This window comes from Gavia stellata, chromosome 4 (assembly GCF_030936135.1).
Source record: "Gavia stellata isolate bGavSte3 chromosome 4, bGavSte3.hap2, whole genome shotgun sequence".
NCBI lineage: Eukaryota > Metazoa > Chordata > Aves > Gaviiformes > Gaviidae > Gavia > Gavia stellata.
The window spans coordinates 850,459-872,357 of NC_082597.1; the positions used below are offsets into that span (position 1 = coordinate 850,459).

General features: G+C 55.3%; 1 protein-coding gene across 1 annotated transcript in view; it reads left to right on the plus strand.

The window, feature by feature from the left end:
• Positions 1-732: 732 nt before the first annotated feature.
• Positions 733-21,899, plus strand: part of SBF1 (SET binding factor 1) — an 85,241-nt gene continuing 64,074 nt past the window's right edge. Inside the window, exon 1 of the mRNA XM_059817078.1 lies at positions 733-787. Coding sequence (XP_059673061.1) covers positions 733-787 — 55 coding nt within the window. The remainder of the gene's footprint in view (positions 788-21,899) is intronic.

Sequence of the window (21,899 nt, forward strand, 5' to 3'; positions counted from 1 at the left end):
GGGGGCCGTACCCACCCGGGGGGGCCGTACCCACCCGGGCACCCTGGGGGGTGTACTCCCGGGGGGCTGTGCAAAATGGGGGGTGCATGCCCACTGCGGGGGGGGGGGGGGGTCGCACACGAGAGGGCCGTGGACACACGGGGGCTGCGGACACGGGGGGGGCCGTGCGCCCTGCGGGGGGTGTGGGGGGGCTGAGCACCCGGGAGGGGCGTTCCCACCGGGGGGGCGGTGTCCGTGCGCACCGAGGGGGCCCCGCACACGCGGGGCCCCGCACACGCGGGGGCTGTGCACAGCGGGGGGCCCCGCACACGCGTGGCCGTGCCCACCCGAGGGCTCCGCGCACACCCGGGCGGCCCCGGCACACGCGTGTCCGCGCACACCGCGGGTCCCCGCTCTCGCCTGGCTGCGCACACGCGGGAGGGGCCGCCAACACCGGGGGACCCCGCACACGCGTGTCCGCGCCCAGCGCGGGGCCGCGCCCCCCCCCCCCCGCCCCGCCCGGGGAACCCCCCGGGCCGCGGCCCCGCCCCCTCCCGCCGCGCCCAATGGGGTGCGGCGTCCCGCCCCCCGCGGCGGCGGCGGCGCAGGCGCAGTGGGGGCGGGCCGGGCCGGCCGCGCGAGGGGCCAAGATGGCGGCGGTCGGCGGGGAGCGCGGGCGGGCGGGGAGCGCGGCGGCGACGGCGGCGAGGCTGTGAGCGCTGGGAGCGCGGCGCAGCGGCCGCCGCCCCCGCCATGGCCCGCCTGGCCGACTACTTCGTCCTCGTGGGCTACGACCCCGGCAAGCGCGGTGAGCGGCGGCGCGGGGCCGGCGGGGGCGCGACCGCTGTCACTCGCCGCGGGGGAGGGGCGCGGGTGGCGTCGCGCGTGGGGCCGCGGGGGGTGGGGGGGCGGACGGGCCCACGCGGGGCCGCGCCGGCCGTGGGTGCGGGCCCGGGCCGGGACTGCGGGCCGCGCCCGCGCGACGTGGCGGGCGCCCAGCCGGGCCCGCGGGCGGGACCGGGGCCGGTACCGGGGGCGGCCGCTGCGGCCCGGCGGCGGGGGGGGGGGCCCGGCCGGGGCGGCGGGCAGCGGGGCGGCTGTGGCTGCCGCCGTCCTTCAACCGGTGGGGCTGCCCGCCCACCCCGGGAGGCGGCCGGGCCCGGGGCGCGGGACCGCGGGCAGCACCGGGCAGCGCCGGGCCGGGCGCAGGGCGCTTACCCCGGGCTGGTTCCCCCCCCGTGAAGCCCCTCATGGCAGGGCCGGGGGAGAAGCACCGACGCTGGGTGTGCGCGGCTCCTGCTGCCCCGTCCCCGGGGCTTACGGGCGTTTGCCCGTTCACCGGCAGCCAGAAACGTTTGTGCGTGGTTCTCCTAAATTACAGTTTCTGTAATTTTAGAGGCTGCCCTCCCGCCACCGTCGAGCCGTCACCTCTCCGGATGCGGCGGCTGCGTTGGTTTGGGGTGGGGGGTCCCTGCCCTCCGCTCGCTGGCATGTGGTGCGGAGGCTGCTCCCAGCCCGGCTCCCCCCGAGCGGCCCAAAACCCCCTCGGACGGGGACGAGGTCGGGCCCTGCTCGGTGCCGGGCTGGCTTTTGTCTCACACCGCTGCCTCGGAGGCTCCCGACCCAGAGGTCTGTTTAAAGACCTCGTCCTCGGCCCATGTCCGTTCTCATCTTCAGGTGCTGGGGTTGGTTGTCCTGGTCGCGGGGTTTGATTTGTTTGGGTTTCGGGGGCTCTTTCCATGTTGCTTTCTTCTGCCTTCCTGCACCCGACTGGTTTTGGTAAAAATGAGCTTTGTCAGCATTATAAACGAGGCTAGGTTTACTTAAAATAAGGACTTTCTTGCAGAACACACACCGAGAACATCTCTTCCCCAAATTGCACATTCACAGAAGCAGCAGCTGTTGGCTGGAATTGTTTTAAGTGTGCGCTTGGAGCTGATGGGAGGGAATCCTTTTCCACGCAGTGCCTGTTAAACTGTGGGTTTGATTATTATGGGAAGCTGTTGAGGCTGAGAGCTTAGTTAACGTTCAGAGCGGCTGCACGGTCGTACGGATGGGAGCGTTTGCGATGCTGAGTGCAGATCCCACCTCCCGTCACTGGTCCTGTGTCTCTCCTGTTCCAGAGCAGACTGGGGCTCCCCTGCGAAGGCAGGAGCTCTGGGCAGTGCAGCTCCACTAAAGGTCTGGTTTTGGGAAGGCATTTGGGCTGGAGAGCAGGCAGCCGGATGAGAGTTTTGGTGTTTTCCGAGTAATGTCTGATCACGTGGTGGAGTGTTTTATTATTATTATTGCAGGTGTCCTCTCCCGGTGTCCCAGTGTCCCGTAGCATTGGAGCGGGAAGGAGTGTCTCTCTCCCCCCGCTGTGCCCTTGGGCCATCTCCAGGCCGGACTCTGCCTGGGAGAGCTGCGGGAGGTGGGCTGCCCAGGGCTGCACTGTCTGGGGACAGATGCATCGGCCTCTCCGGGAGTGAATGGAGGGTTGGGGCGATGCTTTGCAGTTGTAGCGTCTTCGCCTCGCTTCTGAGTGCTGTCTCTGGGGCCTCTGAGCATTTCCTTCTGCACCCTCTTGCTCATCTTGGCCTCCCTCGTGGAGCTGCGGCTGATATTACAGCGTAAAACTGGTGGTGGTTCGTAGTGGTCAGTAACCGATCGGGTACGGTGGGCCTTATGGAGCGGGTGAGCTTGTGTATGGTCTTGTGTTCCTTGTCTTGAGACTCTGAAACCTGAGTTTCAGAAGGGAACAATAAATGTCACACATCTTCCTAGTATCATCTGAGACGTGTTTGGGGAAGACGGACAGTGCTCCGAGGAGAAGTGATTAATTGCAGTGAGGCATTAGAAAGGAAAGAGCTCACAATTAATGACTTGCATTCCTCTGATTAACTGTTCACTTCTTTTATTTTAAATCTCATCGGTAGCATACAGGCCAGAGGACCGAGCTGAACACGCTTGTGTTTGGGCTAGTACGGACCCTGGCAAAACACCCAGCCTTGACTTGAAAGCCATTAGTGGGTTTTGGCAGCATAAAAAGCCGCCACCAGCTGTGGCACTTGTCCGGTGTCCCAGTAAAAATGTGTCTGTGTCTGCCCTGGGCCTACCTGCCCTCAGCCGCCGGCCTCAGGTTTGAGAGGCCCTCGAACCAGAAGGCACAGGTACGGTGTTAGTAGCTCTGCTCCCAGCAAAGTGCTTTTAGACTGGAGTCCGGTTTTAATTAGCGATGTAGTTGAAAGTTGCAGGCCTTCCCTAGGTTGTGTTTCGGCTGAGCAGAGCTGCCCGAGGTCTGCAGGGCTGCTGCTTCCCCGTGACGGCGGATGGAGACCTCGGCACTGCCTTGGGGCCCGCGGGGGTCACTCTGCGGCCAAGAGCGTTTGCCCGTGGTAGGAAGCGGCTGTGATCTACTCTGCTTTGTACAACTCAGGGGGGCTTTTTGCCCTTGGCTGCTGGCACGGCAGAGAATTCAGCACCTCTGTCGGAGGCGGTCGACAGAAGACATGCAGCTGTCTTCCTCGAGCACGGCAAAACTATGAGGTGGGGAGATGTGTCCGGGACACCGTGGGGACCGTCCACTGCAGAGCCCGAGCCTCCTTTGCTGCTGAGATAACACAGTCACGAGTGACCTCGCCGGGGTGAGGTACCCAGGAGTCGGGGCATCCTCTGCCAGAGAATGACGCTGGCCAGCACCCTGTAAATGTCTGTTCTGGCCAGCGACAGCTTGAGCAAAACCCTTCCCCATCCCAGGTTGCAGGTGCCCGAGTGCTCTCCCAAGCTGTGTGACAGGCGGTTTGAAGTAAGACGTGTGTCTGAGTGATGTGCCAAACCCTCGTGAGCATCCCCGAGGATCCGTCCACTAGGGATGCGAAGATTGACTGATGCCAGTTATTTCATTTTTTGGGATCAATATGGCAACACTTATTCCCCGCGTGCTGTCCTGTTTTCACATTTCCCCTCCCTACAGGGACTTTAGATAAAGTTTGGAGGCAGGGCACGCCGCTCTCATCTGCAGGTGACTAATTGCTTTACAGGTTGGGTTAGTCTCTGCAGAACCGTAGCCTGGGTGGCAGGCTGCTCTGCCGCGGCCATGCCGTGCCGGCACCTCCCTGCCAGCTGTAAACAAACCAGGGCTGAGTGCTGGTGGGGGGAGACCCGCACAGCAGCCCGGGAGAGCTGGATGGGACCCCTGGCACGGGCAGGGAGGGGGCTCTGCTCTGCCCGCAGCCGGACGTGTGCGTGCAGCAGAGACATGTTTGCATGCGATGAGGTGCTGTGGCTGCCGAGGAGTTTGTGTGCCAGTAGGATTAATGGTCGGGCAGGGAGGGGTTTGCAGTTGGGGACGGTGAAAGGGGACGGTCTGCAGGGGTGGTGGGACCTGAGGTAGCTCTGCATCATCTCCAGAGGTAGAGTCACAGGATGGTTTGGGTTGGAAGGGACCTTTAAAGGTCGTCTAGTCCAACCCCCTGCCATGAGCAGGGACATCTTCCACTAGATCAGGTTGCTCAGAGCCCCATCCAACCTGACCTTGAATGTTTCCAGGGATGGGGCATCTACCACCTCTCTGGGCAACCTGGGCCAGTGTCTCACCACCCTCACTGTAAAACTTTTCTTCCTTCTGTCCCATCTAAACCTGCCCTCTTTCAGTTTAAAACTGTTGCCCCTTGTCCTGTCACTACAGGCCTTGGTATAAAGCCTTTCTTTCTTCTAAGCCACCTTTATATATTGAAAGGCCACAATAAGGTCCGCCCAGAGCCTTCTCTTCTCCAGGCTGAACGACCCCAGCTCTCTCAGCCTTTCTTTGTAAGGTGTTAACGTAGCTCAGTGCACTTTTGTGGGAACAAAACTGAAAGCAAGAGGGACGGGCTGAGGGCTGAGCGAGGCAGCAAGCGGGGTTTGGCAGAGCCAGTGTGGGGCTGCCTGGAGGCGTTGGGTGCTGTGATGGTGGAGTCCGGCGTGCCCGCAACGTTTGCTGGGGCTTACAGTCGGCGTCTGCTCCTGGTGCGGAGCGTTATCTTCCCAAAGGGGCCCGGTCCTCCCCGTCACAGGCAGACTCGTGACGCAGAGTCGCGATGACCTCTGGAAGCAGCGTCTCTGCTGGCGTTCTGCTCATCTGGAAGGATGTGAAAAAGAACCGTTAACTCTTTCAAGAAACGCGTTGTCTGGCTGTGAAGGTGGTGTCTTTGCGGTACAGCGTGAGATCCTCCAGCCGGCCAGTGTGACCGTGAGCTGGGCTGGCAGTCAGGCAGGCATCCAGTCGCTTTTCCTCCGGTTTTGCAAGCCACGCTCTGGTGTGCTGAGCCGCTGGGTTGCAGGGGTTGCTTCCAGGGAAGCAGAGCACCGACACGCTACAGCGAGCCGAGCTGTCTCACCAGGAGTTGCGGCTGCCTGACGCTGATGTTCGTGTGCCCCGGTCGGTTGTGACTGCAGCCACAGCTGCTGTGCACCGAGCCAGCTCCTGCGTCCATGCGCTTGTGTCGGGAAGGGGGCTGCATGCTTCCGGGGCTCCGGGTAAATGTATGGAGCTAAATGCGCCCCAGCAGCAAGAAATGGGTCTTTTCATATGTGAGTGTTTGTCATATTGTGTCATGATTGCTCACATTATTCTCTGTAAATGGATGTTTTTAAATCTCTTGGCTCTTATCGTTGATGCAGACAAATGACTGCTTTGCAAAGCCAGGACTTCTGGCTGTTTTTTGCCTCGGGATCCGGGAGGTTTTTTCTCTGTGTATCCCCCGTGGCCTGAGAGTCCAGAACAGCTCAGTTTCAAAACATGTTTAGCATGGATGAAGGGCTTATCTTAGAGTTTTCTATACGGAGCACTGAACGAGGCATGGCCCCTTCCCTGTGGGGATTTAGAAAACAAACAAACAAAAAAAGGGGGATTTAGAATACATGCATTTCTGAATAAGCCATTGATGATCTGCTGCTGTTTCTAGCTGTGTCCGAATTTGCAGCTGTCCAGCCCTCCCCAACCCTGCTGTTTCTGATCCAAAAATCAGATTGCTGCTGCTTTCCAAGGCCCGGACAGCCCGGGGTGGGTGCTGATTTTCTGCGAGGGGGTAGGGGCTAGTATGGAGGCTGGCGAGGCTGCTCAGAGGCCTCGGCTGAGCTGGGGAGGTTGCAGCATTTTCCGTATTCCTTTGCAGTTGAGCAGACTGGAGTGTCGTGCTACGTTCAGTGTATTCGTGCTGTACTGAAACATAGCTCCTTCAGAGTGCCTCACTGCTCCCGCAGTCGGGGCTGGGGTTTGGGCACATTAATTCTGGTTTTGAGCTTCCGTGGGAGGTAAGGGTGGATGTTGAGAGGAAACTGCCTCCGTGCTTGGTGCTGTCTCTTTCCGTGAAGTCTTTGACGCAGCTTCTGGTGGCGCAGGCCCCGTGCAGACGGTCTGAGGAACGAGGACGCAGGCGTGATGCGTCCTGCGCTCCTCCGAGGTGCTCGCAGCTCCTCTGCCTCTCACACTTTCACTGCGCAGCTGGAGCCTGTGCTTGGAGTGAGGAGCTAACGCTGAAAGCCAGAGAAGCTGAAGTAAACCCACTGGGCAGAGGAGAGCTCTCGCGGCTTGTCCTGCTACTGTCCCACCTGTGTTTTGAGTTGATTTTCAGCCTGAGAGTGCCAGGCTCTCTGCTGCTGCAAGATGTCCATGCAGCTCTCGCTGGTGGGAGGCATTTCTAACTGGCAGTAAAAATACGCTTCGCTCTGTCGTGCGTGGACCTGGCCAAGTGACTCATCGGTTTGACTCAGACCGGGCTCTTGTAACGCGCACATCTAGCAAGAAAACCCCTATACGTTGAAATGCCTCCAGTGGTTGCTAACAGTGAGCTCTGTTTGCTATATAAATATTTGCAGAGGGGACCTCGGAAAGAGAGGATGTAATCCCTGTGTACGCCACGTGCAAAGCTGCCTGCCTTCTGTCCGGTTACCTGGCTGCGTGAAACGAGAGAATGTTGCAGCCATCAGTCTGGCTGCCTGTCGAAGGGGGTCACCCTACCCCTGGCAGCCGCCAGCCCCCACGCCACAGCATCCCAGCCGCACCGGTTGGTCTGGGAACTGCAGCTCCTCTGATCCCAGATGCTCTATTAATACTTGTCTTGTTCTCTTTGAACTTTTGCCCAGGAAGAGAAGCTCTGTGTGCTGTGGATCAAAAACCAGGGAGTCGGATGCCTGACATTGACATGGGATTAGATCTTCCTTCAGCCAGCGCCAGGTCTGATGGATAGGTTGGTGGGTTTAGTGCAGCAGTGCCCTGTCTTCAGTAGGTCTCAGCACTTCCAGTTTCCTTGAGGTACTGTTGTAGATCAGAAGAGATTAATCCTGCGGTCGACATAAGATTCGTGAGACAGCAGGCCCTGAAAGCCATCATTTGTGCCATGTGGACTCTGCCGCCGTTTCTTCATGGCTGTGCGAGTCCATCTTGCTTGTCGGGCCAGCAGCGTCTTCTGCTGCCATCACGGGCATGCCAGCGCCTGCGTGGGCGCTGCCGGGCGATCGTCTCATGGCTTCTGAAACCTTCCTGCGCTTGCAGGGTCTGGTGAGCCCGTTGCTAGCCTGCACACGAGCTGCGGCTGCGCACGTGGCATGCTGACTGGCGTTGGGCCTTGCTTGGGTGCCCATTCCCTGCCGGGCTGCTGTCTGCACAGGAACAGCGAGGTGTCTCTTCTCTCCCCACCACCACTTCTCCCTACCCCATACCTCTTTCTGCGGCTGTTTCCTGTCGCTGCCGGTGCTTGGTTCAGTCGACGTGTGCCGGCAGCCTCTCCCAGAGGTGCCGGGGCAGCTGGAGCCCCTGCGGCTGTCTCATGCGGTCGGCAGCTCCGTTTCCCAAAGGTCACTGAGTGGGATGATGCTTTGAAACGGTCTAAATATGGCACAGGAAGCATCTCGGTGTAAAGCTTTCCACAGGCTCACCTCCGCAGTCGTAAACCTGCAATGTCGCTTGAGACAAGATGGAAAGTTCTCTCTACTGCATCTTGGGTGATACTCCTTTTTCATGGGGGAATAAATGTATTTTATATCAGTGTGGGATGAGTCGTTTTGGCCCGGGAGCAATACCTGTGCAGGATAAATTGGCACAAAAGCTTTAATGCTGTGGTCTAGTTGTTTCTCCCCCTTTGTGAGGATGCTCTCCCGTGGCCGCTGGATTTCATTGCCAGAAGCTCTTGTTGTTGTGACCGTCACCGAGAGCGTAGCTGGTGTTCACATGGCTGCGTAACACCTGTGTCACGGTTTCGGCAAAGTGGGTGAACGTGAGGAGGAAGCATCAGTCTAAAACATATGTTGTAACCAGATTCTTTAACTGTTAGTAATGTTTTGTTTACTGCCAGTGAGAATTTTGCAAATTTCTTTTTTATTTCTCTCACTTGAGCTCGTATTTATCTCAGTTTGAGCAGGAATCTGAAGACTTTGTTTGCAGCAAGTTGCATTTTCTCGTTTCTGGTGCTGGGATGCTAGGCTTGAAAAGCAGCTGTGGTTTTATGGACGCTAAAAACAAACAAAACCGACTTGGCCCAAGGTAGAAATGTGCCTTGGAGCTCCCCAGGCTGCCCAGCCGTGCGCCCTGTGGGAGCTCCCGCTGCGGAGCCAGGGCAGGAGGAGGTGTTCACCTTGAAAACCCCTTCAGTTCGGTTACCCCAAGATGCCTGGGGGGGGATCAGAGGAGCGGTGGGGTGGTACTGCTGAGCCGGGGGATCTTTTCTCTCCACCTCTTGCCATGATTGTGGCATGAAGCCTTCCGGGGCTGGGCTGCTTGTCTTTTCCTCTTTGTGGCTGTAAAGCTTTTGACCACTAAATACTCTTGTTACATCAAACCAGGCATTGAGAGCCTGCAAGCGCCTCGGGGCAGGGATCATCCTGCTTCTAGGAATGCATCTTTCCAATATCCAAAGTATGTCCATCCCTTCCAGTTTTGCAACTGGAAAAAACGAGGCAGAGAGGGTTTGGTGAAGGTGTTGGCAGCTACTGGTTGGTGAGATGGGGCAGACAGTGGAGGTCAGGGCATGTGGAAGAGCAGCATGTGAGGGCCCTTCGTCTCCCAGGAGCAAAGGCCTTTCTCTCGCACCGATTCAAATCGGTTTTTGTTTATGGTGTGGCTCAAAAGTGCCACGTGTCGGTTTGCAGGGAACAGCCTGCATATTTGGCAGCTGCTGCTGCTGCCTTGTAACTGAGATTTGGATAGTCTTGCACGTTATTTTTATGTTTCTGAATGCTTTTTGATCAAGACGATGCAGCAGGAAGTTTTTTGGGGAGGAAAAACCGAGTCTCTCTGTCTCTATTCTTTAGACGTATTTTTGTGTTGTGGGTAGCAGTAGGAAGTGGTGCAGAAAGCTAGTCAGGCTGCTTACCTCTTCTCTGTAGGGCACCTTCCTCCCCAGACCAGAGGTCTCCGAAATGTGCTGATTGCCCAGATAACCGCGCTGTTCCATCTGGCGGAGTTGCACCCTTTCCAAAGATGAACTGCTCTGGCATCAAAGCCGAGAGAGAAGGACCAGTTCACCCTGCCCTGGACTTGGACAGCTTCTGATCTGAGGGATTGCAACCGTGATGCACCGCTGGGTCTCGGCTTTCTGGATGGAGGGGAATACCTCTTGCAGACCCTGGGGCAAGTCTGGGTCCCTCTGCCTGCGTACGCTGCCTCCGTGGGCAGCGCCGTCCGGCCTTGTGCACACTGGTCCTCTCGGCAGCCTCCAAGTCAATTCCATTCCAAAACTGCGATAACATTGCTCTTTTAGACTGGGAAAAGACTTCTGACCTTGCTTTAGGGACCCTACCCTCATATTTCTTGGTTTGGTTTTGATTTAGATACCTGCACTCATGCAGATTAATGTTTTGAGAACAGAGATGTGCGTCTGTTAATTGAAACCTGGAAAAGCCTGTAGTGAATTAATTACACGCAAGACTTCCTGGTCAGGCTGTTGGGAGTGCTGGGTACGTGGAGAACCGGCAGGCATTTTCAAGGCATGGTGCTAGGACCGGGTACCCCTTTGGCTGTAACACCCCGGCAGTTGTTGTAGCATAAACATGCTCGTGTCAACACCCCCGGTGTGTACCGCTCCAGCACGGCTGTGCGTCCCAGTGCAGTGCACGAGTACGGCTGCGGCAGTCGGTGCTGGTTACCTCCGTCTTCATCTGTCAGGTTTTCAGCTGTCTCGTTCAAATGGTGAACTTGGAAATGCACCTCTCCAAGGTGAGCGAGAGGAGCTTGAGCCCTGGGCAGATAACATCGCGCAGAGTGCGTGCATCTCCTGCTCCTCCTGCCTGCGCCTCTGCCTGTACCGACTGCCCCGTGCCGGCCATCCCTCCGGCATGGCTGGGGGTCACCCCGACGGGCTGTGGGAGCACGGGGGTGGGAGAGTTGGTCAGCACAGCTGCTGCCACGTCTGCTGCCGAGTGGAGAGTGGGGATACTGTCCGTGCTCGCCTTCGAACACAACATCTCTGTTCAGCGCTGGACGGGGCGAAACTGGAGGACAATTGTTTGCTTCAGCTTCTTCTGGAGCAGCGGCTACGGTGGCAGCAGGGGTGCCCGCGAGGGGTTGCGTCATGGGTTGTACTTAGAAATGAGTGAAATAGTGGTTCTCGTGGATTCGCACATCATCTGAGCCGTGCAGGATGAACGTTGTCAGTGAGGAAGCAGCACGTTGGATGGCACTTTGGACTTTGCCAGCAGCTGGACTGGTACAGCAGGGGTTCCTTTGGAAAGGCAGGTGATTAGAAACCAGGAGAGATAAGCTCCTGGATGAGATAAATGTGAACTTAGCAGACCTAGTTAGGAAGGAGGTCAGACAATATACGTGGTGAAGTGTGCTGTACCAAAGATAGACTGCTCCAGTTTACCTTCCTAATGAGAAGAATGAGACCTGTGCTGATTTATGCAGTAATTATCTGCAGGAGTGACTCCTATGGGTTATCAATGAGGCAAGGAGCTTAAACGCTACGTGTAGTGATGTGTTAGGTCTTTATGTGGACGAGAATACCTGCGGTGACAGTAGGAAAGCTTAGGAAAGAAGGTGCTGCCTTACGGCACGGACCAGCTCCAATCGACAGACACACCGCAGCAAGCGTCGGCACAGGCTGCGGCAATTAAATCTGTGCCTTGTGTGCACCGTCTTGGCCCGTGTTGGAGATTAAACTTGGGCAGCTGGTCTTAGTATGATGGCTTCTGTTCATTAGATCTATTTGAGATGTTAAATTGGGTAAGGAAATCGCAGCCTCATTCCTTGGGACAGCTACAGCGCGGTTGACGATGCGGTTAAAATCAAGATTAGTGAGCTGTACGGGCTGTGATAACGGGGAGTCCGTGGAGTTTGTGCTGACTGTGGGCATAGGCAGCGCTTTTTTCCCCTAAAAGGCGAGGAGCGATCGTGCCCTTCTCCATTTGAGAGGTGCTTGAATTCTGAAGTGAAATCGCGGCCATCACCCTGGCAGATACGTGCTGAGCACTGGCAGTGTGATAGAGCGGCGGGTGTTTGCAGACAGAGGAGGGGTTGAGGACCGTGTCTCCCCCGACGCAGGCGGTGGCTTCAGCGAGGGACGCTGTTGTCGCCGCGCAGGAGAAAGCGGTGGCAATGGGAGCGTTGATGCTTTTATGAGCTGGAGGTTGAAGGATGTAAACAACCAGTTATGCAAAACTGCGCAGGGGAGGGTTGGGTAGTACGGCACCACTGTAGCAGGTTTTGGAATAGATGTTAATTATAGCCTCCCTTAATGAGCCGGGAGAGAACCATATGTTGTTAACTTTTGCAGCTGATATGAAGTTGGGAGAAAGGAGTTACCAGTATCTTAAAGCACAAAAATGATTTGGAGAGCTGCTCAGCTCTTTCTGTAGAACCGTTTAGGTTGGAAAAGACCTTTGAGATCATCAAGTCCGATTGTAAACCTCACCCTGCGAAGTCCACCACTAAACCTTGTCACTAAGCACCACATCAACATGTCTTTTTTTTGCTCTAGAACAAAATTAAGTTTTCTGTAATAATAATGGGAGACTTTTCTGAGGGAGCAGGGCAGAGCCCTGCTCTCCAGCAGGTGAGAGCAGCCTGGAGTGCCCGTGTTTGGAGGCACGGCACACGGCTGAGGTTCGGGCTTCCCAAATCCCTGGAGCTGGGACTGCCGCACTCCCTGTGCCAGGACTGCGCCTCCGCCGTCGTGCTCGGCTCAGGGCCCTCGCTTCTGGAAGGGTGCTTGGTTCAGGCGGGCTTGTATGCCCAGCATGACGAGGAGATTAAAATACATTTAGCTGGCTAAGCAGTAACTACGGTGACACACACCTGCAAGTACTTGAGCGTGTAAGTGCCACAGAATCATTAAGGTTGGAAAAGACCTGTAAGATCATCGAGTCCAACCAGTTCATGCCATACGGTCTGATGTAGCCCAGTGTGTTTAGCAAGGTGCTGGGTTGAAATTCTGGGGTTCTGTGTCGTGCTTGGAGGAAGGTCTCTGTAAAGAGTGTTCGTGCCACTGGCATCTGAGACCTCCTTCCTAGCCACGGAGCTGCCTCTTTGACCGGAGGAGCTTGGCTAAAGGAGGACTGCTTCAGCAAGCTTCTTCCATCTCCGACACCTGGAATACTGTTACATCAACTCTGCATTTGTTTTATTACCGAGCAAAATGTTAGCGTATTTGGAGCTGTCAGCCTGGAGGCGAAGGGGGAAATGCTGAGCACGGCTGCAGAGCTGTGCAGCTTGAGTCTGGGCGTGAGGGGTGTTTGAGGGACTTGGCCTTTGGCTTTTGGGGTTATAGCCGTCCAACTTGTGTTCCAAGACATTAGTGTTGCGTCTGCTGTGCCCATTTCTGGTCAGGGTCAGCAGACACCCAAGTGATGGGTCCAGTCCTGTCCCGGAGCTTGCGCTGCTCCCAGCACCCATCTTGGGAGCTTCTCGGGAGCGCTCCCAGCCTGGCTGCTTTACCCATCTCCTCTCTCCCCAGCCGCCTTCTCCTCCGGGCATGTATCTGTGCCATTCCTGCCCCTGCGTGGGGTGGGAGTCTGCCGCCCGTCAGGGAAGGGGATCGATTCAGAAAGACTGTCCCGAAATGCGGGTGTTGGGGTGGGTCAGGCGATGCTGGACCGGCTCCGGCAGCTCTGAGTCACTGCTGTTCCCATGGGTGTAGAGCCAACGGCAGAGGGGCTCAGCTGTGGGGGACCGGCTGGACCAGGAGAGTTAAGATAGCCTGGTGTCGTGTCAGCTGAAAGCCCTAGCTGGGCTGCAAGCCCTTGCTGTGGACCGTGGGCATCAGTGGACATCTTAAAGTTGACTTGAGTACAGGCAAGCCAAAGAAGATTTCTTTTCTTGAAGTTTCTTGGGAGCGTATCGGAGAATTGACGGGCGTGTTCTGCAGCCAGCGCTTGCCTGTCAATGTCTTCTGCTGGATTGTCGTATGGTTTTGAGTCAGAGGAACACCTTTATTTGTAATTTTATTTATTTAAAAATGAGTTGGGAACAAAAAGCGATTCTGAGGCATCGGGCAGATTGTTCATGTTTTTGTTACTTCAGTTCTAGGATAAACCCTGGCTGGTTTTGGTCACTGCGTGTGTTTTTAATTTTCCAGTCCATTCTAGTGCCACTTTCCTTGACAGCTCAGCGCGACGAGCGTGTCTCCGTGTATGGGAAAGCATAAAGTCCCGACTGAGGATTTCCTTGAAAACGTTCCGTAAAGCAGAGGCCGTGCTGGGCTGGCCTGCATGTCTGTGCTGTGAAGCGTGGCTGGCAAACAAAAGCGCTGCCCTGGTGTCCTGCCCCGGCAGCCGTGCCGGCGGAGGTGCCGTGCCGGCGCGGCTCTGGGCGGCCGGAGGCGAGGGGGACAGCGGCACTGCAAACAAACCTTGTGTGTCCTGAAGCCGTGTCCTGAAGCCGTGACCTGTCTCTCCTAACCCGCTCCTTTCTTTCTAGCAGCCCAGCAGTGTGTGACTCTTTGTGGGGGATTTCTGCTGCTGGTTCAATAAATTAAACTTCTTGTTCTTCTGTCGTTGGCTCCAGGCTCTCCCAAGTTTCTCTCAGCTGTCTTGACTCTGGTCCATGTTTTTACTTAACTTTTTGTTTTCCTCTCTGTTTGGACTGGTTTTTGGCTGTGTTTGAAGGTTGCTTTGCGCGTTTCACATAATGATCTGCATCCTTACTGTTTTAACCTTACCATCTTTCTTTTACATCCCTGTTTGGTTTTTTCTTCTGTAAGTCTTGGCAATGGAGGTCACTTTAACGTCATATTCATGTAGAGGATGGGAATGTTGATTCTCTTCTTTTCACCTTAAGTTTTCTTGACAACTCTCATTTTATAGAAGTATCTCTTAAAAATGTTGCATCTCTCGGAAATTCCTCTCCATCGAGGATGTCAGGGTTTTGTACGTTTTTTAAAACGCTGATGCATGAACTCGAGGTTTGCCGTATGTTTTGGACTTGTGTCTCGTCAGAATGAAGCGTTCAAGGAGCAGCTCCAACTCCTGCTTGAGCTGCTTTGTTCGGAGAGCTTCACCTGGGGCCGACTCCGATGCTGCGCTGTTCGAACATGCAGGAGCTTGCTCTCCACCTGCAGCCTCCCAGTTTAACGTGATGTTTGAGGGATAGCAGAGAGCACAAGAAGTAGGTAAGATGTGGACTGTGAGAGCCCCTCGATTCAGGAGTGCAGCCGTGGGGGGGGTTTATTGCAGTGCCCTCCCCCAGGGCAGCTCGGTGGTGGTGGGTGCTTCCGAGGCACCGTGGTTTAAGCCGGTGTGGTCCTTCAGCAGCGGTTGTGCCAGTTTGCAGGGACGGGACTGTCTGCGATCTGCGGGTAGGGAACTCTCGTTGTTAGCAGGGGAACTTTCTTCCTTCCGTCACCTCTGCGCATTGCCTGGCAGCGGCTGTCTGCAGCCCCTGCCGCGCAGGGTCTTTGCTCCGGCGTGGTTGTAGGCGCTTCTGAGGGTGGTGAAGCGTAGCTCCAAGCCTGCAGGTGCTGGCAGCAGGGAAAATTCCTGCAACTTCTTCTGGCCAGCTGTCCCTGCAACACGGCTTGATTTATGGGACTTTCTCAACTAATACCTCTGAGGGAGAAACATGAGGCCAGAATTCAAGGCCGTGGAGCAACTGGCCATTTGAAATAGCCATCTTCTTGAAGCAGTATTACGGAGACAGGTGCTCAAGAGGGCATTTAATATCATTCTCATTAATGACATTAACGCTGCTTTCTCCCATTCGCGGCAGAGTACGGAAGGATGCTGCTGGGTTTTGGGGTTCTTTACTCGTCTGCTCAGAGTGCAGCCCTGGAGGTGGGTGCAGAAGAGGCTCCTCCAGGACTTGAAGGAGAGGAAGGCTGTAAGGCCAGTTGGAAAACAAATGAAAAAAAACCCTAGAGAACTGAATTTTTGGCAAGAATGGACTGAGTCTTCTAAAACTCTACTTCAGAGGTATGCAGCTATCGTCTGACTTGCTCAGAGGTCCAGTAAAGGGTCTAATGGTGAGGTTATCCAGATCGTATATAATCAGTACAGAAGTTAGGCAGACCTCCCCAAGATAAGTGTCATAACCTCTACTTTGTTATGGTCTTGGCCTTTTCAGAGAAGGTTTTGCCCAAGAAAAAGTTGCTATTTTCTCATCAAGGCCCTTCATAAAGCATCCACGGATCTGTGGACATACCTTGGCTCTTTCTTCTGGAGATGAAGAATCCCAGGTGGCATCAGGCCAAGGAGAATAAATATGATCTGTCATCTGACACACTGGAATGAGTAGATGGCACCACAAGTGCTGTTTCTCCAGAAATTGAGATGCTGCAGGCTTGTTGTTGGGTAAAGTCATGAGACAAGTGTTTCATGAACGTACGGGGCTTTGGTCCTCTGAATCATTCGCTTAGAGCAATCTGTTCCCAGCTAAGGATGCAGTAGGAAGTGCCGTGGAAAGCTGTGGCTGTTCACTCATCGGGCAGCTGGGAGCCGTGAAGTCCTGCCAAAGAGCGAGAGGAGTGATGATCGTACGTCAGGCTGCAGCAGGGTAAGGAGGAGCTGCGCCAGGTGTGGGGGCAGCGATGCTCTCCAGTGTCGGCGCTGCCTGGGCTCCGCCAGCCGGGGTTTTCTGGCTTTCACCATAAAAAGTGCCATTTTTGTTGGCAGCTCGTGGGTATATAAAGTGTTTGTGAGTCCACATAAAGTGGAAGGTGAGAAGTAAACAACTTAGGGATGAAGGTCTAGAAAGCATGTGTGACTAAAAGTAAATGCGTTGTTGTTCGCATCTCGGCAGGATGATGGTGTGACTGCCTGAAGCGATGCGGGGTTGGGTGTTTTGACCGAGGAGGTAATTTCAGTTTGGGAGATGAAGGGCTGTCTGCAGCCATGATCCAGTGAGAGCACTGGGCATAGCGCAGGGTGGGTGGATACCCTTGTGGGGTTATTACAACAAAACAAAAAAAACCCCAAAACCCCCGAACAACCCCACCTCCCCTAAAAAGTCACAGCTTTCGTCCCAGTTTTGTCGGCCCATGGAAAGCAGACACATCCTCGGCGTTAAAGGGTAATTACAGAATTTAATACCATCTGACTTCAGTTTCAGAGTGGGAGTGCTGCGGCACTGAAGCACTCCCAGTTCAAATGGAGGATTTTCCTGAAAGCATTTCCATTGTTTTCCTCCTTGGACGACTTGGATGGTTCGGAGGTGGACAACAGTATTCTCAGTCTTGTCTCCTTTCAGTGCCCTGCTCACCATGTGGTTGATCCCTGAATCCCGCTTCCCTTTCCCAGGCTCTTTCAAGGTCCGTGCAGTACTGAGGCAGCCTGGGAGGCAGCGGCTTGGAGTAATGGGGGTTTAGGAGACACGCTCAGGGGACTGGGAAGATTAGCTGTTGTCTGAAGGCCAACACTGCAGGTTCAGAGCTTCACTGCAGAAGACGAGGATGGTTATAGTGAGAAAATAAGTAATGCTGTGGAAATACGTGTTGTGCCTGGGGAACAGAGCTGCTGCACCGGCGTGAGCAGTGAGCTGCCTTGTCTGTGCGGTGTGCGTGAATTTATCTTGGGTGTTTTGTCTGCAACCATTATTTTCAGCTGTTTGGCCCAGTTCTAGGTCCAATTTTCTATCTTTTTACTTGTACAACTGGAGAAGATGGGTAATCCAACTCCGCCGAGGAAACGGTCCTGATAGTTTAGGGAACATGTACTGGAGGGAGGGTGGTATCTACCAGCTGGATCCTGATAAATGCTCGTTTTAGTCAACCTGATGAAGTCTAGCACACAGCTGTGTCTGTGGATGATGGATTTGTTCTGGTGGTGTTCCCCAGGCCACCCCGTGGAGATCATCTGTGCGTGGGCCCGGCAGAGCACTGCCCATCAAGAGAGGAATGGAGACCCCAGGAAGGCGACAAATAAGATTAAGAATTACTCCTAGAATCAGATCAGCTTTCCTCTTCAGCCATGACTACGGCCATCACTCTTTGTCTTGTAAGGGGGACCAGTGTCCCTGTCCCTCCTCTCCTCTCTCTATTCCCCATAATAGTACGAAAGAGAAAAGCACCGCTGAGGTTCTCGAGTAGCTCTTTGCCCATCAGAAGCATACGCATGACAATTAATACCGTATTTGTTCTTCAGTCTGTTTTCTCCTGGGTACAATTTCTTTGTGCGACAGCAGCTTTCCATTTGAAGCCAAGCATGTTGAAATCAAACGCTTGGACAAATGCTGATTCTTCCACGGACCCCAAAATATTCTCGAGAGATCACAGTTCAATAATCATCTCAAAGTTAGTGAAACCAATCCTGCAGGGCTTGAGGAAGGCTTCGTTTGTGTATATATATGTGTGTGCGTATATGTGTACAGTGATTGAATACCACTGTTCATAGGTAGCTGGGCAGAAATCCTAAATAAAACAGCCTTTGGATATACATTAGAAAATGGTAAATGGCACATCTAGCATTTTATTATACGTGATAAGCTGCAGAATTGCTTTAATATGTGTAGGTGTAATTTGTCCCCCTGGACAGGGAAGTGAGCTGACAGGGCAGTTTGCCCATGTTGCAGGGAGCACTGTGCTGTGTGCCATGCTCAGCGCAGCCTTTTCCACGCGGAAAGGTAACAAGGGACAAATGTAAAGTGACTTTAACACTTTTAATCTTCTTTACAGATTTAAGTTGATATTAAAATAGGGTATTTAAATTCCCTTCAGTCAGTTCATCTCCAGCACTGCAGACCCTCACGGTGTGGCCGCCCGCCTTGCCGGCTTGCAGGGCTGGGGGGTGAGGAGCTGGCTGCGGAGCCCGGGCGAGGGGCTGAAGGTTGGTGGGTGAGAGCGGTGCCCAAGGCTGGGAAATACTCCGGGTCTCATCTCAAAGTGCTTATTGCTGGCGTTTCCCCCCAGCTGTGTGCCAGGGTGGGCACAGCACAGGGCTGTGACTGCAGGAAATTCTCCTCCAGCAGTCAAATTTCCAAGCTGCAGGACACTCCAGGAGCAAGCGGTTTCTCTTCCTGCTTTCCAGCGCTCAGCTGCGCTGGGCTTTCGCTTTGGGTGGATGTTGACTGTTGGACGTCCTTTATCATTGCCCCGTGAAGTTTGACCTGAGGGATGTGGGCAGCGCCGATGATGACCTTGTGCATCAAGACGCAGGTTGGGGAGTGTGGGCAGCAGGTACCGGCAGGATGGGCAGTGCCTTGGCGTGTGGCTGCCAGCGTTGCTCTGCCTTCTCTGCAGGAGTCTTGCAGGGCAGAGGAGTGAGCAGCACACCCGCTCAGCTTACATGCTACAGGCAGGTGGATGAGTTGCATAAGAAACACAGCACCATGCTGAGAACGAGGACAGGGAACCCAAAAACGGCGGGGAAGGATGGATGGTGAGAAAAGGATAAAGCTGACGGGGTGGGAAGGGAGGAAAGCGTGTCCTGCCTCGCAGGACAACACAGAGCCACAGAGGTGGAGGAGGGATGTGTGGCTCCTCCAAGGCAGCAGCATCGGGTGACCTTGCTGATATGTCCCCAGCTGCAGGGAGAGGCCAGGGGACCTGTCCCGTGCGGCCCCGCCAGCAGCGCAGCGTGCGCTCTCAGGCTTAGATGGGGAGGGCAAGGCTGCCGTGGGATTTGCAGATCTTCTGCCAGATGGAGAGACTACCAGGCGTTAAAGTAAATCCCGGGATTTACCAGTGTTTTCCAGCAGTGAAGCGTGGCACGGTGCTCGGCAGTTCCACCGGCTGAGACAAATGCGCTGCATGACTGTGGAGGACACGTGGGGGGAACATGAGTGTGCTCTGTGCCACAGCCACCCTGTGCTGGATGTTGTCAGCTCAGAACGTCCCTGGTCAGGAACCTGACCCCCGGAGAGGGGGAGCAGGACTCCGGTTAGCCCCTGCCACGGTCACAGCCCCCTTCGGCCCAACAGAATAACGTCATTGAGAACCTCAGACACAGGTCCTTCATAGACCCGGCTCCTGCTGTTGAGCAGCTGTGAGCTGACAAAGCCCACTCCAGGGCTGGGTTGGCAGGGCGGTTAAAGTGGGGTTATCATTGTGGGTTCCTGCGTGGAAACGCGGACCCAGTTTGGGGTGAAAGGAGAGGGTGAACGGACAGAAACTGAATGTCCTGGCCTACAGGGTTCCCGGTCTGGGAATAGCAGGACCAGGTCAAGAGGGTTTTTAAGGAGAAGGGACTCTAAATCTTCCCCTAATCTCCAAACGGCTTTTGAGTTGGTGCTGTGGAAATAGCAGCACAGGCAAATCGATAACAGAAAAGGATGTTGGTGCAAGGCTTGAGGCCCAGCAGGAGCAGATCCGTAGGTGAAGCCGCTGGTGCCAAGGATCCCCTTCCACACCATGCCAGCTCCAGCCATGGACCTTTCGGTTGAGCACGACGTAATGACCAGCTTGTGTTTTCCAGGTTAGATGGATCCAGAGTGGGTACAGGTCATGCTCCGTGGTGTGAACCAGTGTGCGGGCAGCGGTGACGGGAGCTTGGCTTCAGGAGTCTCTCCTGATCCAAGGCAGTGTAGACCTACCCAGGACGGGTGGTTGCATCAGGTTGGAGATCACCGTTTGGTCTTCACGGAGGGCCGTTCGTAAAAGGGAGTGTGCTTTCCCTAGCGCTGCCTGGGACTCTGCGGTGAAGTGTTGTATTTACTGAAAACGACAACGGGTTGTCTCTGAAGCATGGTGGCTTTCAAATTTCCAGAAGGGTTCTGTGATGAAGCTGTCATGAGTTTGGTTGCTCTTTGCTGTGGGTAGAAAGCAGTAGGGACCTCTCATTCCTGGAGCTCCCCACCCCCCCCACCCCCATCCATAGCTTCTCCCTTTCCTCAGGATCCTGGCAGGTTTCTGGGGATTGCAGACTACTGTGGCTTCCTGTTGTTTGTGCCAGTATGTCCTACTGCAGCTTCTCCTGTGCTGGTATGGAGCTTTCTTAAGCAAAAAAGATACTTTCCAAACAGGATAACGTTAGCATCTCTCCTGAGGAGAGGTAATCAGTGAGCTGCATTGTTGCACTTAAAAAATAAAAATAAAGGGGGGTGACTAGACTTTATTCCTCCTTTATTCCCCACTTTACAGGATGATGAACATTCATCATGGCAGCTTGTTCCTTGTGCTAACATGACAGCTTTTGAGCAGCAATGCCACCTTGCCGTAGTAGCTTGTTCCCTATAAATCAGCTGCCAGTACTTTTGGGCTAGGGATTTATCAACCTCACCTATCCTGAGACTCATGACGAAGCATCAAGGAGCAGGGAAGTATCTGGGGAGACTACAGGCACGTGTTCCCTCCACGCTGGTCTCGAGCTGCTCGTGGAGAGGAGCTTGTACCCTCCTGCTGTGCCACCTGAGCTTGCACGCTGCTCCCGCCTTGCCCTCGTGTGTCTCGTTGCACTGCCCGCTAAAGCCGCGTTCCTGGTATTGTTTGCTGTTGTCACTCTAAAAAGAAAAAAAACTTTTGTGGGTTGAAGGGGACTGAACGGGAAGCTGGGGTTTTCTGAGCAGCATGTAGTCCTTCGACTGTCTTCCCTTATATAGACACAACCTCTGTGCTCACCTGATTGGTGTGAAGATTGCTGTGGCTGGTGTGAGAAGGGGATATGAAAGAGCAGTGCCGGGGCTGCACGCACAAGGAGGAACTGCCCTGTCTGCTGGCTCTTTGTGTAGCCCCCACCCTGTGCATCCCTCCAGGAGCTGGGCGTAGGCACACAGTCCGCCCGGCAGCTGTGGCCGGGTCCTGGCTCTCCCCAGCTGCCTCCTGCGCACGGACAGACACACGTGCAAACACGTCTCACGCGATCCCATGCCTTACAGGCTCAGCAGTTGGCCTGGACCCCCCGATTGTCTCGCTCTGGAGCACATGTGGACCTGCCTCCCCAACCACCGACCTACTCGCCGGCTGCTCTCACCTGATCTTTGCTCGTGACCATGCCGACATGCGAGCTGTCACTCGTGGCCAAGGCTCGGCCCGTCACCCAGCTGCTGGCACTTGAACCCCCATGTGCACACAACAGAGCCGGGGTAGGGGTAGAAATGGGGTGTAGAAGAGGACAGAAGGGCCACGCTGGTCAGGCGCGGGGTGTCCGGTGCTCGCTCACCAGCAGCCGGCCCCTTTCATCTCCTCATCCCCTGTTTCCCCACGCTCACTCCTCCCCAGACCTGGCCGCTCCCTTTCCCCTCTCTAAGCCCCCCATAGCACATCATCTTCAGCCCCCAAATGCTCTGCCCTGCACCCCGCAGCGTGTCCCACAGCCCCGGGCCGGGCTCCCCGTCCCTGGCTGGGTCACGGGGGTCCCGCCTGCCCTCGTGGCCCCGTGCCGGTGAGCTGCTCCTGCTCCAGCCCTGCAGCAGCCGGGTCCCTACGATGGTGAATTGTTTGAATCCACATCTGAGAGATGATTTGGGGATTTAGTCTGTTGTGTTTCTCAGGACCTTTTATTTGTGGATCTCAAAATGCCGTTGGAAATGCAAAGTCTCCCCCCCAGTGTCCAGGGAGATCTGCTGCCTTTCCGTTGCCTCTGGTTCAGGAAGGTCCAGG